Raw genomic sequence first — 19,833 nt, forward strand, 5'->3', positions numbered from 1 at the left:
TAGGCATGTTCTTTAAGTCACTTTGCTGAATTAGAGTTTTGACTAGTTCAGAGCATGGTGTCTTGCTTACATCTCAGAAGATTCTCTCATTTTCTTAAACAGGTTGTAGAGTTGAATTTGCAATCCGTCGTGCCTTGCTGCAGCGGCCCAAAGAGACCCCAGGACAAAGTTGAGGTCTCTGAAATGAAGAAGGATTTTGAGACCTGCTTAGGAGCCAAGGTAAGAGCTCTGCTGAACCTGCAGCCAGGTTTAATTTTCTTGCAAAATCTTACATTACTTCATACAGTCTCAAGCTAATATCTAATTAATTAATAAATTTAGGTATTTATACCCCACGTTTTCCCTGGTATGTTTTCTGTTTTTATCGCATGGTTTTTACATTTTGCAATCCACCTTGCATCTCAGCAAGAAATAAATAAAATAACTTCTTTTCTCCATCACTTTTATCCTCGCAACAAGAGCCCTGTGAGTTAGGGTAAGGCTAAGAGGGCATGACTGACCCAAGATCGCCCAGTGAGCATACGTGGCAGAAGGGGGATTCCAACCTGCGTTGTCCAGATGCTAGTCCAAAACATTAACCACTAGATCATGCTGTCTCATAGTGCTCAAACATTTTCACTTGAAGAACCTCTGTCACTGAATTCCCCTCCCCCCCATAGTTTCTCTGTTTATGCTTTGTGTATTATATGAAATTATACTCTGCTTTTAAATTGTGTTGTTTTTCAAAATAAATATGAGCAGATTATAGATATTGGCCACTCTCTGGCTGCCATTACCATGTGTCATCCATATGGAGCTGTTGTTCTTACTTGTAGATTAGTGTCCCTGAACCATCCTAACCAGAACTGCACCCTTTTAAACCCACTGACTTCAGTGCACTTAGAAAGGTATAACTCTGCTTAGGATAACAGACCGTTTATAAAAGACCTTCTACCCCAGGCCATTCCAAATCTTCAGAATCTGCTTTTTTATATGACCTCTGTCATGAGCTACTTTCTCCCTTCCTGCCTTTAATGTTGGTTTCTTTTTGGAGCTGTGATATACCTAGGATTTTTTAAAAATTGGGGTGGATTGTTAGAACATACAATATTCATGTAAGTAATACTTAGAATTTTGCTTGAAGGTAAAGCAGCTGACCATGGAGCTCATTTAAAACTAACCAGGTATGTTCCTATACAGATGCATAGTGTTAAGGGATTTTTTAGAAAACTTTTTTTCTAAAAATCTTGTTGTGAGCATACATCCCAGCTAAAAGCACACAAATATTAAGGTAGCCTTGCTCTAGTGTTACAGTTCTTCCTGAGATATCCTGCAGGTCAGCTAGGTCTCGGGTAGTCAAGAAGGATCACTGAACATTTTCTTGTTTTGGTTGTTTGGATTAAGATTTAACATTGAGTGAGCTTCTTCCCAAAAGTATTACAGAAATATGGCTCCAGCTTTTCAGACGTCTGTATAATTTGTCACTCAAGCTTGTCTGATGTCATGTCTTCTGGGAAATGCGTCATTTTGCATCATTCTGACGAGGTGTTTGTATTAACCCTTTTGATCAATTAGCAATTATTCTGTAAACAATTAATGTAAGGGTATACAGGATTCTCTGATGTAACTGGTCTTTACACATATGATGCTAAAAGAGGTAATATGTGTCTGAGTTTTAAATAATCAATAAAACTCATTCTTCTTTATAGATCACTGTTTTGGTGTCTTAAATCTGTGTGAAGTTATTGACTGAAGGGGGGGGGGTTGAATTAGCACGCAGAATACTAAAGAAATAAATCTCCTTTTGCATAGCGAGCATATGTGTTAAATATATGTAATATGGAGTACAAAGACTATACGCAGGTTTTCTGCTGGGGCAGAGCAGTTCTGTTCCGAGGAGAGTTAATTTGGCCATTGTGCTCAGTGAAAGTTTTCAGGAGAAGAAACAGCACTATTTCCCTACCTTCCTCTTTTTAAATGTTAATTGCTGAAATTCTCAATTTTCCTGTGTTTGCTTTTTCCTCCAGCAAGGCTTTAAAGGCTTCCAAGTTGCCCCCGAGCATCACAACGATCAAGTGAAATTTATCTATAATGAAAAGGAGTATGAACTTGCTCATGGATCAGTCGTGATCGCTGCCATTACCAGCTGTACCAACACTAGTAACCCATCTGTTATGCTCGGTGCAGGTACGTGTTGTGAACCATCTGGCATCACCTTAATTCCAGTTTTGAGTCAGTATTTGGGAAGAAAGACACAGCATTTCCTGTGGAGAAAATGTGCACAGCGGGTTGTCTGAAGACTCTGTTTTGCTTTTAGGGCTCCAGAGCAGGACAAAACCAAAGACACTATTGCAATTGGGCAATAGCTTAATTGCCTGTGAGGAATAAAAGCTGCCTCCAAGCACACGGGCAGCACAGCTGCATGTCCTGTGCAGAGAACTATGGCATGTACAGTATCCACAGCCCTCTGCCATTCTTCTGCTGATCAAATAGCTCTGTGGAACACTGTGGCTGCGCATCTGTTTCCTCTCTTTCTTCTTCCCCTTTCTTTTCTGCCACAGGGGGATTGGAGAAAACAAATGAAACTGGAGATAACAACCACACTTTGCCCCAAGCAGGGCAATGTACTTAGTGTGCTGAAGATAATTTCTCTGGATCTGCAAGAGTGTCCTCCCAACCCACTTACGACTGCTGTGGCACTCTGTTCCTGGTACACACCCATCTCCCACCCAAATAAGAAGGATCATAGGCTACCAAATAGAATATAGAATAAAATATTACGGGTTGAACTCAGTGACTCCTTTCTGCTAATACTTCATACAACAGTCTTTGCCAGAGGGGGTCCTTGGAGCCTTAGCACAGGGAAGTTCAGCCTGTATCTTACTGAAATACAACAATCCCACCAATTCTGAGAAAATCTGTTGTATTTGTTTGTTTATTTCATGCTGGCTTTTGGACCAAAAATGGTTCCCAAACCAACTCGTGAGATTAACATCCAGAGCTTAATGACAGCTGATGTTGAACACAAAATGCTCTCAGGGAAGGGGGATTTTCAGCTAAGCTGGATTCAGGCCCGAAGGAGAAGCGTCCAGCTGCTTCCTGCCCCAGTTCTGATGGCCTCCACAATGAAACTGACGTTCTATGTGATAACTCCAGAAGGACCTGCTTCTGATCTCACAGGTGCTTCAAGTGATGTATTCTGCTGGCTCCACAGTTAGGATCCCATTTGTACTGAAGCTAATCTCAGCCTTGCATTCAGGGCCTTTTTTCTGGGGAAAAAGGTGGTGGAACTCAGTGGGTTGCCCTCGGAGAAAATGGTCGCATGGCTGGTGGCCCCGCCCCCTGATCTCCACGGAGGGCATTCTAAACTCCCCTCTGTCTGGAGATCAGGGGGCGGGGCCACCAGCCATGTGACCATTTTCAAGAGGTTCCGGAACTCCATTCCACCACGTTCCAGCTGAAAAAAACGCCCTGCTTGCGTTAGTTCCAAAGTTCTGAGCGATAGGTAATGTGAGCCTGCATGGGAAGCTGATCCTCTTGTCGCTAATTTTGGAAGCTGTTTATTTATCCTGAGCACTTGAACAGCACAAAAGCTCATTAAAACCCCTCAAGCCAATGACTGAAATCCTAAAAAAGCTTGTGAACTGTCTCAGCCAATTCACTGAACAGAATTTCCTGGACTGAACTCTACCCCCATCAGCCTGAAACTGTTTTAGAGAGCAACCTTTGCACTGTTTTCCCTGTGCTCCATGCCTGCTTTATGACACACTTCCAGTGTGTGTTCAGAGGAGGCCATAAAGTACTCAGTCTCTCTGAGAGCACTAAATGTTGTTTCATTGCAACATCATTTGCAGAGGTTGGCAGCCCAAAGATTCTCTACTGGCAACGCAGCTCCTTTTTGGAGGAGGTGTACAGACTGACTGAGCTGACACATTTTAATCTTGGCTCTGTACCACGTCTCATTCATTGAGCACATGTCTGATCTTAGACCCTTCTCTGGGAGTATCTATGTTGTAAGAGCTTACACCAGTTTTTATAACTGGTTAACTTATTGAGGTTCCCCCTAGAAACTGTAGCATGATTAGGGTGCTCAGAGCTCTTTTTTAGAGGTCCCTAACCACTCTCACCAAGTTATAATTCCTACAGTTCCCAAAGGAACACTAAAAGCAACTGAAATCTGAAAAGTAAATATGTCCTCTCTGTTTACTTGTGTTATACCTGCCTAGTCATGGCCATTGATGCAGTTAGATATAGATGAGATTTTATGGAAATGCTCTCTTTTTACTTATTTGAAAAATGTATCCTCTATCTGCCATAAATTCAGGGAACTCCAAAAATCATTTAAAAGGCAACAGACATTTATTAAATCAAAAAATCAATGGAACAAAAATAGCCTAATTATAACACGAGCTCAGCAAAATATCCATATCCATATCTGTTCAAAATACCTTCTGGAACGGAGATGTGTCCTCTGGGCAGAGACCAAGGAAGGAGATCTGTACATATCTTCTGGAAGGCTGTTTCAGCATGGTGAAGTAGCACCTAAACAAAGATATGGCCAGTGTACAGGCCTCTCTAAGCACTGGCACAACTAGCTGCTGGGCTAAGAGTCAAACTACACAAGACGCCAGACACGTGTTCTTCATGTGTCGGGTCCCGCAAGGTTCCCTGGGTAGTGTAGTCTTACAAAGAACAGCTGCTCAATACAATTCTCCACTGATGGAAGAGTGATGGGATGGATTCTTTTCTCTCTTTTTCAAAAAGGTTCGGCTTGGGTTTTCCTCCAGGAGCTCGGAGGCAAGAAGAGGACAATGGAATGTAACAGGAGGCAGAAATCCTGGGCGGCTTTTTGCAAGAGAGAGAGAATACCCCCCCCCCACACACACACACCGCTCTTCTCCCCAGCAAAGAATCACATTGTGGATTCTCTCTCTTAGAAAAAGCTGCCCTGGATTTTCTGGTTCCTGTTACGTCTCATTGCCCCCCCTGCATCCAAGCTCCCAGAGGAAAACCCAAGCTGAGGCTTTTTGAAAGAGAGAGAATCCCTCCCATCATTCTTCCTCCAGCAGAGAATCACATTAAGTGGCTGTTCTTTGTAAGACTACACTACCCAGGGAACCTTGCAGAACCTGACAGACACCTGGGCATCTCATGTAGTTTCCCTCTAAGATGTCACTCAGGTTCATATCAGGAAAGGCTGTACTTTGGGTCCCAGGTTGCAAAACACTTTAAAGATTGAAAACATTGAACCTGGAAGAAAAATTAAATCTGTTTCAAGATCACTGTCAGAGATGCACAGCGGTCCATTCCTGTTAAAAGGCAGGCTGCTGCATTATACACAAATTGATACTGCAAAACTGTCTTCAACGGCAACCCCAGGTAAAGTGCATTTCAGTAATCCAATCTCGAGTAGAGAAGCAAGGATCCGTGCAGCCAGGTCAGTGAAATATACATCCAAAAGCCCTACAGACTATAATATTTCCAGTTTTGTTGTCCAGAATATCAGGTCTTTGCTAACTGGGGCGCAGAGAATAGAATGATAAAATAAGAATCCTCTTTTCACCATGACACGGACTCAGAACTCTTAGAATCTGTGCTATTCCAGATGTTGTATCATTATTCCAAAATGTGTTAACTGTCTAGAGCTTAGTGAGTCAGGTTTGTCGCTTGCCAGTGAGGGGGGTTGTTGGTTCTTACCCCATTGTTGCCAGAAGGATTTTTTAAGGGACACCACTAAGGGGTAGAGTGCTACCTTTGTGCACAGAAAGCTCACAATTCAACCTCTAGAAGTTAAAAAGGAATCTAGAATAAGATCTGTGTCTGAGACACTGGAGAACCTCTGCAAATCAGGTTAGATATGATCTTGGTTTCAGACCAATGATCCCAGTTGGGGGAAAGTAGCTAAATGAGATGACGGAAGTCTAGATTCCCTGCTTTGAAGACAAATGCCTTGGAATATACAGTGAATGGGTTCAAATCAGCAGATTTTATGTAAATGAGCACTTTTTTTAAAGGTTCTGGGGAAGTTAATATATGTTTAAATAACGGATGTAAAATGTGTAAGACTATTTCAAGTGAAGGTTAGAAAAAAAAACAAAGTAAGTTGGTAATAGAAGGAGTAATTGTTTAAAGCTCCAGACAATTTTCCAAGGTTTTATATAGCGGTTAGATAACATTAGATCATATATATATATATTAGTTTCTGTTAGTATATAGACACCAATATTTTTTAAGATGGATGTGTTGGTTACTGAAGCTGTTCCCAGATGAAGGTAATAAAGACTGTAAGAGACGGAGGAGATTGCTGGATGGTAGAAACTACCCTACTGCTGGAATGACAACAAATATGAAAAACAATGATGAATCTTCTTATTGTATAAAATATAAAAGGAACTATATGCATTATTATAAACAGTATAATGGATGTAATAAGAATACTGAAAGATATATTAGATGCTATCGTGAGCAGATCATTATGAAGAAATCCCCCTTCCTTCCCCTTATTACCTCATCCCTACTCCCTTTATTTACCCAGCCACCCCATAGCTTGCTATGCTTCTTTTCGATACCTGTGATTTGTATTGAAAAGCCAATAAAAAAATAATTTAAAAAAAATCAGCACATTTTAGAACAACTTCGATTGATTCCGCACACGTTGGATAATGCACTTCCAATCCTCTTTATAGATCATTTGGAACAGATTTTTTTGTGTGCGGAACGAAAAATCCACCTCAAACGATTGATAATGTGCATTGAAAGTGCATTATCCAACGTGTGCGGAATCAGCCATAATCTTTCGTGTAAGACAGCTTCATATGTTTATTGCTATATAATGCTGTGATACTCTCTCTCTCTCTCTCTCTCTCTCTCTCTCCCTCTCTCTCTTTGCAGGATTGCTTGCAAAGAAAGCTGTGGAAGCCGGCCTAACAGTGAAACCATACATTAAAACAAGCCTTTCTCCCGGAAGTGGGGTTGTCACGTACTATCTACAAGAAAGTGGAGTGATGCCTTACCTTGCTCAACTAGGGTATAAGATTATTTTTCTCTTACCTGGAAGACTTGTATGATTATGCTTCAGGACAGGAGATGGTTCTTCAATTTGGGGAAAGCCTGTGTTTTTACATGTATTTAATGAGGGGCATTTTGTAATTCTTGCTTACTGCTAATAGCAATTATTAGTTTATGCTGTCTGCATGTTGGGGCTTCCCTTGGGGTCTACCAGTTTCCTGCTGGATCAGACCAGTGGCCCATCTAGTCCAGAATCTTGTTCCACCCAGTGGCCAACCAGCTGCCCTGTAGATCCAACGATCCCTGTAGATCCCTGTAGATCCATTGACGCCAAGGCGCTCGATGTTGCCCCTTCGGACTGGCATTCAGAGGTTTGCTTTCTCTGGGGTGGGGTTCCTTTTAGACTATAAATGTGGTGGTCTATAAATACGTTAATTACAAAAAACATGACAAGAAAATAACAAAACCAAAGCTGAAAACAAGGCAGCTAAAAAATACAGTTGGCATACAGATAGGATTTTTATGGCTGAGCATTGTTCAAAAGGGAGGCCTCTGTGTGAATCAGAATAGATGAACACACAGGAAGCTGCCTTGTTCTGAGTCAGGCCATCGGTCCGTCAAGGTCCGTATTGCCTTCTCAGACTGGCAGCTGCTCCCCAGGGTCTCAGGCAGAGGCCTTTCGCATCGCCTACTGCCTGGTCCTTTTATAACCGGAGAGGCCGAGGATTGAACTTGGGACATCCTGTATGCAAAGCAGAGGTTCTTCCACTGAGCCACAGCCCCTGCCCAATCTTGCCTTTGTTTTGCTTTCTTAATAATAAAAATGAAGGAAGGAGGATGGACTTGACTTACTTACTACAGGGGTTTATTTATCCATGTATTTTGTAGCATACACATAAATGCTGTTTTGTTACTTCACACAATTGGTAGCTGAGGTAATGTTCGAGGTTACTGTTGAGGGGTTGCATTACTGAATATGTGCCTATTTTTTTTAAAAAAAAATCTTTCTATATACTAATGTATCAAGTCAGGAAGAATGTTAGACTAGGGCCGTTTCCACAGACATTAAATAATGCACTTTCAATGCACTTTAGTTATCCTTTAGAAGTGGATTTTTTGTTCCACACATGGAAAATCAGTTACAAATGTGCACTAAAGCGTATTGAAAGTGGATTATTCAACGTGTGTGGAAGCAGCCTCGAACTCCTTTCCCTGGCTTATGGGTTGACAGTTCCTCTCTTTATTAAAAAAAATAACTCTCTGCACGTTCAGTCATGAAGACCCACTTAGAATCTGAAGATGTCTAGTTTGGAAACAGTTTTACTGACATGAGGTAGGCCTGACATATGCATGGATGATTATTCCCTTTTTGTCAACAGAAACGTTCAGCACGGAGTTTCAAACTGTCTTCTGCCCCATCTTCCTTTCATAGTGGCCTGCAAAATACAAAGTTCTTACCTCAATAGTGGCATTCTTGTACAGGAGAGAACATGCCGGCTCTATGTACCAGCACAACTACTTTATCCTCCTTTTAGAAGATGCTGGTCTTTGCAAATGTGTGATTTGTTTTTTAAAGTAGAATACTGGATCACTCATTTCATGATCTCTGCAGGTTTGATATTGTGGGTTACGGATGTATGACCTGCATTGGCAACAGTGGACCTCTACCCGAATCTGTTGTTGAAGCCATTACTCAGGTACAATTTAACTGCTAAGTCAGCTTCCGTATGTTCTGCTGTTCTTTTATGTAGGGAAATGTCACTCATCTTTATATTAAAGTACCAACGTAATAATAATAACAAATTAGGCTAGAAAGAGTCAGCAAATGACAAGTGTGAGGAAAAACAGGTGAACACCTTTGTTAAGGGGACCGGATCAGGTCAGTAGATACCAAAAAGGGTTTCAAAGAGCCCAGAATTATGAGGCAAGATGAGGTGCGGGATTTGAGCCAAAAGACCCAGAATATTATTAATGAATCATATTATCTAACTGGGGAAAAAAACCAAGGAACACTACGAGGTGGAAGATCTCTATGAATGTGCCTGTACTGCGATCTGTTTTTGTTATACTGAAATGATTGTAGCACTGCAGAATACCTTGGGAAATTTTTCACGGATTACTTTGGCTTTAGAAATGGATCCCTTGAACCAATTCAGGATTCAGTATTGTAATATATTGTTCTTCAGGGGTCTGTTTTCTGGCAACAGTTTGGCGTAGTGGTTAAGAGCGCAGGACTCTAATCTGGAGAGCCGGGTTTGATTCCCCACTCTTCCACTTGAAGCCAGCTGGGTGACCTTGAGTCAGTCACAGCTTCTAGGAGCTCTCTCAGCCCCACCCACCTCACATGGTGTTTTGTTGTGGGGATAATGATAACACACTTTGTAAACTGCTCTGAGTGCGCGTTAAGTTGTCCCGAAGGGCGGTATATAAATCAAATATTGTTGCTGTTGTTATTATAACAATGCTGTTTTCGGCAATCGGAAATTATATGAAGCAGGAGTAGGTTTCAGATATCACCGTTCTGTAGTCTCAGTACATTTTTTCCCTTTGAATTACAGCAGTCTTGTATAACTTGTGAGCTCCCAAAAGAGTTGTCAATGGTCTTGGAGAAAAATGGCCTGTTCCTTTAACAGAAGTCTAATGGGATGTTATTTCCCCCCATGCCATGAATAATAAGAATAACAACAACATTTGATTTATATACCGCCCTTCAGTATATAACACCCACTCAGAGCAGTTTACAAAGAGTGATTCCGCATACGTTGGATAATGCACTTCCAATCCTCTTTATAGATCATTTGGAATGGATTTTTTTATGTGTGGAACAAAAAATCCACCTCAAACGATTGATAAAGTGCATTGAAAGTGCATTATCTAACGTGTGTGGAATCAGCCACAGTATGTTATTATTATCCCCACAATGAAAAGCTTCAACTGCCCATGTCAGCATTAAAGGCACAAGATATTTTTCTCCAGGGCTGTTGGCAACTTTAACTTCCAATCGAATGCAGCCTACCAGTGGAGTTTGATCATTCTCTTCTATGTGTTGCATGCCTGGGACTGTCAAGCTATGGAGATGCAATCTACGCAGTGGGATATTAGTTACACAGGCCTCTAGAAGGCAAACTCATCTTCTAAGCATCTACTATACCAAACTGAGATCTGAACTTTTGTTCATTAAGTACCACTTCCAGTTAGCCTACAGTTGTCTTGTAGGGGAAAAAAAAATACCTCCATTTTAGCTCATCTCCAAAAAGAAAGTAAACTTGGCGTGAATTGCGGGGACGTTTTTCTCTCTGTGTCCAAGTTTTGTAGGCATGTTAATTTAGAAAACAAAGCCATTTGACTATGATTCTGTCTTGCACAGGGAGACCTTGTAGCTGTGGGCGTGCTGTCTGGAAATAGGAACTTTGAAGGCCGCGTCCATCCAAACACTCGTGCCAATTACCTGGCCTCGCCACCTTTGGTAATAGCCTATGCAATTGCAGGGACTATAAGAATCGACTTTGAGAAGGAACCTCTAGGTAAGGCATCACTTATGAAATCATTTTCTTCTTTGAAGCAATTGTTTTAAAAAGTAATTTGAAATCACGTGGGTGGCCTAGTTCCCAGTGAAGTAGTACAGTTATATATATGGGCTTTACCATTCTTGGTGGAGAGGTTAGTCACAACTAGACATGGGCCCAATCCAAAAAAAAATTCAGATTCAGCTGTTCGTGGATCTGGGCTGCTGCCGAACGCAGGCCACCAATTCTAAACGATCAACTCTTGTTTCCGGTCCGCAATCAGGAATCGGGGAGGCCAGTGCCCAGGGCAACCGTAGTCAGGCTCCTGAGTCGCCCACGCCCACACAGCAAGCCGGCTGTCCTGGTGCACTGCGGAGCTGGAGGCAGCGCGAGTGGCTCGGAGGCTGCCCGTGCTGTTCACCTGCCCCGCAAGACAAGGGGCGGCCGGCTTGCCCACGCGCCTCTTGTCATGGGGAAAGGTGGACGGCGCAGGTGGCCTCCCAGCCTCCTGCGCTGCCTTTTGCCTTTCCTTTGTGCCCACCCCCTTCCCCCTCCCTCCCCTGGGTTGCGGCTTTGTGGTTGGAAGGAAGCCTGCTAATCAAGGAAAGCTGGGCTTCCATTCGTGTTTTGAGGGTGACAGAAGGAGGGCAAACACAGCTCATTTCTCTGACTCCGTTGCCCCGGGAATAAATTACTAGCGCCAGAGTGTCTGCAATTCCGAACAGAAACTGACCCATCCAATCAAGTCCCAAACAAGCAAACTCCCGACCGCTGGATCGGTTGCCATGGACAGAACCGATTAGCTGAGTCACGATGGCGAAAACGCCAAAATCTGGGGGGGGGGGGTTGAAATCGTAATTCAGATCGTGCCCATCTCTAGTCACAACACTGAATTCTCCTCATTGCAATTTGCAACCCCGTATCTGGGCTTTACCATTCTTGGGGGGGGGGGGATTAGTCACATCATTGAATTCTCCTCCTTGCACACACCCCACACACACTTCTCTGTTGAAAAATGAACATTGGGGAGATGGGCTTCGAGTGTAGCATGATAGCTTTCTGTGGAGAGGATGTGTTTTGGGAGGAGAGGATAAGCATTCATTCATGTGAGCCTCCATTTGCTGACTGAAATGGTACAGCCCAGTCACAGATTTCTCTCTTGGTACTAAGCCTATATATACAGATGTGTGGCCTTGCTTTCCAGATTTTGAAGAATAAGCTCCTGAATGTGGGTTTAGCAGTTACAAGAGACACGGAGCTACTGCCTGTGCTTGTGTATCATTCTTGTAACATCTTGCGAGTATCTGTTCTCCTGACGCACCAAATGGAGACTCAAAAATGCCAGCAAAGAAGTTGGCCTACCACGATTCTGTGGGAGCACAGAAAACTTGCAGAATGTGGTCTTTGGCACTGAGATCACCATATCCACTCAGCTTTCATTTTGTTAGAGAGCATCTGGTTTCTAGTCCTCATGGCTGTGGACATGGGAATTATCAGCAGAGCTAGCTGAAGTCTATGAAGCCAGAGGTTTCTCAGGTTGAGCACAATTTCCAGTAGATAGGGCTTTTGGACTCTGCACAGCTTCCTGTTCCTCCCTGTGACTAACAAAATGAGAATAAATTATGCAAAGCAAGCACAGTATTTACAGTCCTGGGTGCCACTTTAAATAGTTTTTAGGGAACCTTCATCCAGCCTTAGGACAGATGTGGGCCAGTGGGTCGAATACTAGATTTAGTTCAGGGTTTACACCAGCAATAGATTTGGTAGATGACCAATTTACCACCTTTTTGCCCCAGGCAGGGCTGATGAGAAGAGGGCTTGGAGGATAAAATTCTGGGGCCTGTGGAGCTTTTATGTGGTGGGAAAGGGGAATCTTTGTCTGAGGGCCTGTGTGGTCACTTGACAGTCCCTCCTTTCAGATGCGCCTTATTTAAAATGGTCGGCTATGATATTCTGCTTTATAGGGCTGAGGAGGAAATGGACAAAGTGAAGATCCTGCCTCACTTTCTGAGTTAAAACAGGTGTAAACAGTATTTACTTATTTAGAAAATGTGTATGCTGTTTCACAACAATAAAACAAAACCAACCCAACTGGGCAATAAAAATGAAATCATTTCAATAAAACCATAAACAATAAAACACTCCAAGTCAATAACATAACTCAAACCAGGTCAGTAAAAAAAAAGCCAATGGAAGCCAGCCAAGGCATAAAAACACATAATATGGAGTTGTCTAAAATGATATTGGCCAAACAGTCCTCAGGCTAGAAACAGATCATAAACTGTTAAAAAGATAGAATTCCTTAGTTAATACCTTGGGTCAAGAGAAACATTTTGACTTGGTGCTGAAAGGAAAGGAAAGCAAGGGCCAAAATGTTTCTTTTCAGTCAGGCTTTTAACATAGGAGTTTCATCGGTTAACCGGGACATAACGAAAAAATTGGAGATAAGAAAGGGAACGAGACAAGGATGCCCACTCTCTCCATTGTTATTTGTAATGGTATTGGAAATTTGGTATTGAATATCATTTTAGGCTTCTAAATGTTGTTTTATGCTTTTTTATGTCCACGGATTGTTTTATTATTATAATTCTTGGTGGTAGTGGAGAGTGCCCTCAAGTCATAGCTGACTTATGGAGGCCTCTGGCGGGGTTTTCATGGCAACAGACTAACAGAGGTGGTTTGCTGTTGCCTGCCTCTGCAACCCTGGTCTTCATTGGAGGTCTCCCATCCATTTACTAACCAAAAGCTGACCCTGCTCAGTTTCTGAGACCTGATGAGTTCAGATTCACCTGGGCTATCCAGGTCAGGGCTATAATTCTTAGGTTGACATTTTTATTATTTTATTGTATTGTTTCTACTTTGTGATCTGCCCCTGTAACATAAATTTTTAAAAGGGTGTGTGAGTGTGTGTATGTGCACATGTGCGCTCTCAGCTACAGTTACTCATACACTTGTTGAATTGGCTGAAAAGTCCATGAGGATCTTGTTTGAAATGAGAAGAGGGGCATGTATTGACACTTTGATGTGGTCAAAGATAGTATCTCTGCTGCTTGTGTAAAATAAGTTGCTTCCTGCGCTCAAGCAGAACATTGCAAACCTTCAAGTAAAGCAAGAATGGCTGGACAGTAGCCAGGCAGAACAGAAGCATATGCTGATCAGTTTGGTCTTCTAAGGAGTACAGAAATGTGCATGCATACACACATGAGATCTCTGCACCCGTGCAATCTAAATTTTGCAACTTGCATGCGTTATTAAAACGTAGCAAATTTGCATAATTTATTCTGCTACTTTTACTGTTTAAAATCATTTATTCTGGCTTTGCTAGTCATGCAGAGGGGCAAAAGCTCTGCAAGGATGCAGAAGGTCCACCTGAGGCCTTATTCGACCTGTGTCCCAGTGGCTTCTGAGATTTCAATAGTCATTCCCTCCATTCAAGTATATTCTTGAACCCTGTTCTCAGGTTACAGTGAATGCACATACAATCCATAGACAGAGTGTACACTTTATTGTCCTAGGTATGTGCATTGAGCAAGTTTCATGTTACATTCAATGCCTGTACAGCTGAATGTGTGGTTGAGCCCCCACATTTATCCAGGTATGGGTCCCAGTTTCATTTGTAAAGTGAACATGTGTTGGCTCTTTCTTACAAACAGATGCAAATGCATTGTCGAAGGCTTTCACAGCTGGAGAACAATGGTTGTTGTGGATTTTCCGGGCTGTATAGCCGTGGTCTTGGCATTGTAGTTCCTGATGTTTCACCAGCAGCTGTGACTGGCATCTTCAGAGGTGTAGCACCAAAAGACAGAGATCTCTCAGTGTCACAGTGTGGAGAAGATGTTGGCAGGTCATTTATATCTACTCAGGAAGGTGGGGTTGGGCTGAGTCATCCTGTAAGAGTTTCCCAGGGTGTAGAATGCTAATGGAGGGAGGCTTCACTGTATCCTGAGGAGGTTCTTTTGCATATGCCAGTCACAGCTGCTGGCGAAATGTCAGGAACTACAATGCCAAGACCACAGCTATACAGCCCAGAAAATCCACAACAACCAGATGCAAATGCATTCATTGTAACATGTGAACAGGGCTTTGCAGTCAGGGGCGGAGCAAGGGTTTACCTCGCTCGCGGCCGGCCGGCCGCCCCCACGCGCTCATGAGCACACGCGCACCGGCCTGCGTGATGACATCACGCGTGACGTTATCACGGGAGTGCACGCGCCGCCGCCGGCCCGATTGCTGTGGCGGGCGGCCTCCGAGCTCTCCCGCTCGGTTGCCTGCGCCGCCGCAGATGCCTGCCCGCGGTGGCTGCGCCTGGCCAGGGGCTTGTGCTGACGGCGGCGGTGGCACGGGGTGGGAGGGATAGGAGGCTGGTGCTTTGTGGCGCGTGCTCCCGCCCGCCGAGCCTCCTCCGGCGCTCCCTCCAGCACCCCACGCCTGCAGCCACCACCTACCTGGCTTCAATAGGCCCGCTGCCCCTGTTTGCAGTCCTCGGGACTAGAAAATGAAAGCTGATCTTTCAAAGTAAGTAAATTCTGAGCTTGATGTAATTGGCCCTTCTGCAGAATCACAGAACACTTGTGAATGCAAAGGACTCTCTAAGTCAAGAACCTTCTGGGTTAGTATGTCCCAAGTAGGTTGTTCTTCTTGGACCTCTAAAAAAAGTTGATACTGGCTGATGTTCTCATGGAATGGGCCAATTTTAAAAGACCCAGTTACAAAGAAAACACGTCTGTTGTCTGGGGTCTTCATCTTGGTATAATTGAATCTGACTTCTTTTGCCTTTTCTTCCAACTGTTGACACATTATTGGGACATATGGAATAATCCTCAATACAATAGAAAAGTGTGTTGGTATTTTTCCAGTAGCTTCCAAATTAAATGATATCTAAATGTCCAGTGATTTGTCCTCAAACTTGAATGGGTAAAGGGAAAGTGAAAAACAGCCATGATTCTTGAATCTTATAATCTGTAGACTTTAAAACTTTTTTTGCCACGAGGGATATAAATGACTGATTTTTGAAATCCAGATGCCTATGTTTCCATCAAGAATAATCTTTAATATATGATTTTTAGACTTGCTGTGATTTTGTACTGTACTGGCAGTATACATTGCTTTTGGTTTTATTGCTTAGCCCTTTAGTATTTTGTGATCTTTATGATCTGTAAACTGCTTTGAATAGCATTCTTTTCTAGAGAAGCTGTGTGTAAATGCTTAACTGAAAGAATGTCCAGTACACTTGAACATTTCATTATAGCAGTGGCCCCGGATGTATACAAAGGACATAAAGCTTTTGGGGTGTAGGCCCAGCATATGAGTTTCAGTCAAGGGGCTTTTGATCACAGTTAAAAAAAAATGGCTGTATTTCAAGTTATGCAGGGTGGCCCCTCATATCTGTGGGACCACCTCTCTCCCTGTGCTCCACTATGGCAGCTTTGCTTATCTGAACAGAGCCTTCTGCAGATACCACCCTTCAAAGGGGCAAAATCAGCAGCTGCCTGTGTACACACATTCCACTTTATGAAATGGACTGTCTGAATAAAAAAAGGGGGGGACTCTGACTCTCTTGGCTTTCTGCAAGCTATGCAAAACTGAATTACTCAAGAGGGCTTTTTACTCAGGTACTTGACACCCTGTGCTGTAAGAAATAGATTAGAGAGTTGTCCTTGTAAAAGGACGGGGCTCTCGACTACTACTGGGTACTATCCATTGGTGTAGATATCTCCTACTGGGACTTTCCGCATTGGCTAATATGTTCACATCAAATTTCTTACATTTTAGTTTTGCATGTTTCATATCTGGATACAGATCTATGCTTCATAGATCCAGAGGAGTTATCCGTGTTAGTCTGTAATCGCAAAATAGTAAAGAATCCAGTAGCACCTTTAAGACTAACCAACTTTACTGTAGCATAAGCTTTCGAGAACCACGGTTCTCTTTGTCAGATGTGTTCTCGCATCTGATGACGAGAACTGTGGTTCTCAAAAGCTTACGCTACTATAAAGTTGGTTAGTTTTAAAGATCTATGCTTGTTTTCAAATTCTGCAATCCATACCTCATTATATCATTTGTTGATTGTATTGGTTTACACTGTGTAATCCACCTTGGGTCTCGGTGATAAAGGCAGACTATAAATCAACAAATAAATGTTTTGATTTTATTGCAGGTGTAAATGCAGAAGGGAAGAAGGTCTTTCTAAAAGACATTTGGCCCTTGAGAGAAGAGATCCATGCTGTAGAGCGCCAGTATGTCATTCCAGGAATGTTTAAAGAAGTCTACCAGAAAATAGAGGTGAGGCCTAAAATAGTGTATACGCTTTGCTCCTTTCAAGCAGAATTCTTTTGTGGAGGGTGCAAGCAAATCTCTCCCTTCTTCCCTTCCCACTACACAGACAGTTGATGTTCAGTGTATATCTTAGTTGAATTAGTGCTTTTATGGAACAGATTGGGTAATCAAGTAAGATTGAACTAATGTCCAGTTCCCTGTCTGAGCTAGCCAACGTTGGTATGTGTGAGTGTTGTTTGGACAAATGCTATACTTGGGGCCACTATAACTTTTTGCTGTGAGCAAAGCAGTTCCAGTTCAGCAGGGGTACGTTTTAGGCTCTGAGTGTGTTCCAGAGGTGCATTGAAGAAATACAGACTGTGTACCAGGTTTCAGAATTCAGCCATCTGACAGTCTCAGTGCTCCTTGTTTTAAAACAACTTCCTAGTCCTCATAATTAAGAAGATCTGCTTAAGAATGTAAGAAGAACCCTGCTGGATCAGACCACTAGACCAGTGGTCTAGTCCACCATCCTGTCTCACATAGGAGCCAACCAGTTACTCTGAAGGGCATAGAGGCCAAGGCCTCTATGTGCTCGTATTCAGAGGTTTACTGCTTCCGAATGTAGAGGTTCCCTTTAGCCCCTGATAAACCTATCCTCCATGAATCCATCTAATCCCCTTTTAAAGCTGTCTATGCCTGTGGCCGTCACTACATCCTCTGGTAGAAAATTCCATATTTGAATCACTGATTGAGTAAAGAAATACCCATCATGAATCTACTGTCCATCACCTTCATTGGATGCTTCTGATTTGGGGAGGGGAAGAAAAAGTTCTCTCTGTCTATGCTCTGTATCCCATGCATGGTTTTATAAACCTCTAACTCCCTAGTAGTGCTAAACTAAACATTACCTTTTCATGAGTTCACCACAAGAGTCAACTCTTGTTCCCTGCAGCCACACAGCCACACAGCAGCTGCAGGGAATGGCTTTTCCTGCATGAAAACAGTACGAGGGAAACGTTTCCCTGTTTCTGCTGCTTACATGAAACAGAGAAACAGGGAAATATTTCCCACTCTTTGCTCAGGAAGAAGACCTGTGGCAGAAAGCAGGAGCCCTCCATCCCCCTACAGTCGCATTCCAAGCCCATTTGGGCTCTCCTTTTTTAAAATAAGCCATTCCCCACAGCCGCTGTGTGGCTGCAGGGAACACAAGTTGGTTTCACGGTGAACTCTTGAAAAAGGTAACATTTAATGTGACTTTTAGTTGTCTCTTTTGTAAACTGAAAAGCCCCAGATTCTTCAGCCTTTCCTCGTAGGAAAGGTACTCCAACCACGTAATCATCTTGGTCGCCCTCTTCTGTACTTTTTCCAGCTCTGCAGTGGCCTTTTTGAGATATATGATGACCAGAACTGCACACAGGATTCCAAATGAGGCCTTACCATAGATTGGTAGAAGAAGATTATTTATTTATGTTATAATATCAGCTGACTTATTTTCAATCTTTTTCCTAATAATCCCCAGCATAGAAGTTGCCTTTTTCATCACTGCGACACGCTGTGTTGATCTTTTCACTGAGCCGTCCTCTACAACCTCAATATCTCTTTTTCTTTAATTTTCAGCAAATTCAGACACTTGTTATCATGTACTTAAAGTGTGTGGTGGTGTACCAATGTGCATCACCTTACATTTACCTGTTTTGAACTTCATTTGCCACATTGTTGGCCACTCATTCAATTTGCAGAGATCCTCCTGGAGCTCTTTGCAGTCAGTGGAAGAAAAGTGGGAATGTGAGAATAGATTAGGCAAAGTAACAAAAAAAGTATGGGATAAATGATGCAAAACAGCAAACTAGACGACACAAAACAGGAACTGAAGTGGGACTGCTTGCTTCTATGATTCACATAGGCATGGCTTTTTTTCAGCTGGAACGCGGTGGAACGGAGTTCTGGAACCTCTTGAAAATGGTCACATGGCTGGTGGCCCCGCCCCCTGATCTCCAGACAGAGGGGAGTTTAGATTGCCCTCCGTGCCATGGAGCAGCACAGAGGGCAATCTAAACTCCCCTCTATCTGGAGATCAGGGGGCGGGGCCACCAGCCATGTGACCATTTTCTCCAACAGAACTTGAATTGCCCGATTACATTTTTTTAAAAAAATCATGAAGTAAATCCAGCCCAGTTTTCTTTGTACTGCTTTAGTTGTATTTTTGTACAAAGACATGCCTGATGTTCTCCAGATGATGCAATACTAGCTTCTTATGCATGATCCAACCGCTTTCAGCCAGACCCTCCTTGCCATCCATACTCATGGGCCCACTGCTGTTGCATGTTCTCCAGGCACTTGTGTCTTTGGGGACAGGCTGTTTGGGTAGAAGACAAACAATTCCTGTTTGTGAGCTAAGGAACTTACTTTGTGAATTGGTTTTCTCTTGACCAATCAGTCTGAAAATTGAGACAGCATTTTCTACCTTGCGTCGAGCACCACTTTGGGATTAGTGAGCCTAGAGTTCCAGCTCTCAACCATGCTGTGATAGACACATCAGACAGCCTCCATGTTCTCCACCTGCAAGACTGGACCAAAAATGTCCGTGTTTTTGTCAGTAGCTTTGACATGGATTCAAAATATCATCAATTCCAATTTCTTTCAGACAGTGAATAAATCATGGAATGATTTAGATGTCCCATCAGATACACTGTATGCCTGGAATCCAAAATCCACATATATTAAATCTCCTCCCTTTTTTGAAAACCTGGTAAGTAATTTTCTCCTTGCTGTTTTCCATCTGGGCTCTCTCTCCCAACCTCCACTGGTAAACTGTGTGTCTTGCAAACATCCTGATTTTTTAAAAACTATTATATAGAACTACAAGAATCCGAAGGTTCTCTGAGCACATTTTTGCTGTGAACATTTTTTTAATTGGTACAATTCTTGCTGTTTTTAAATTTCATTGTAAGCTGCTTTGGGTCCCTGCTTTGGAAGAAAGGTGGAGTGGGACAGGCATAAATAAATAACCAGTTCCTCTTTGCAGCGCTTTTCAGTTTTAAGTATCTTTGTGAAATATTTTTTGCAATCCTAGATGTACACT

General features: G+C 42.7%; 1 protein-coding gene across 1 annotated transcript in view; it reads left to right on the forward strand.

Moving 5' to 3' along the window:
• ACO1 (aconitase 1) overlaps positions 1 to 19,833 on the forward strand; it is a 64,042-nt gene that overhangs the window by 36,405 nt on the left and 7,804 nt on the right. Inside the window, exons 10-16 of the mRNA XM_054987099.1 lie at positions 103 to 219; positions 2,007 to 2,166; positions 6,871 to 7,006; positions 8,600 to 8,684; positions 10,355 to 10,511; positions 16,651 to 16,775; positions 19,396 to 19,500. Of these exons, the coding sequence (XP_054843074.1) occupies positions 103 to 219; positions 2,007 to 2,166; positions 6,871 to 7,006; positions 8,600 to 8,684; positions 10,355 to 10,511; positions 16,651 to 16,775; positions 19,396 to 19,500 (885 nt within the window). The remainder of the gene's footprint in view (positions 1 to 102; positions 220 to 2,006; positions 2,167 to 6,870; positions 7,007 to 8,599; positions 8,685 to 10,354; positions 10,512 to 16,650; positions 16,776 to 19,395; positions 19,501 to 19,833) is intronic.

Source organism: Eublepharis macularius, chromosome 8 (assembly GCF_028583425.1).
Source record: "Eublepharis macularius isolate TG4126 chromosome 8, MPM_Emac_v1.0, whole genome shotgun sequence".
NCBI classification, from domain to species: Eukaryota; Metazoa; Chordata; class Lepidosauria; order Squamata; family Eublepharidae; genus Eublepharis; species Eublepharis macularius.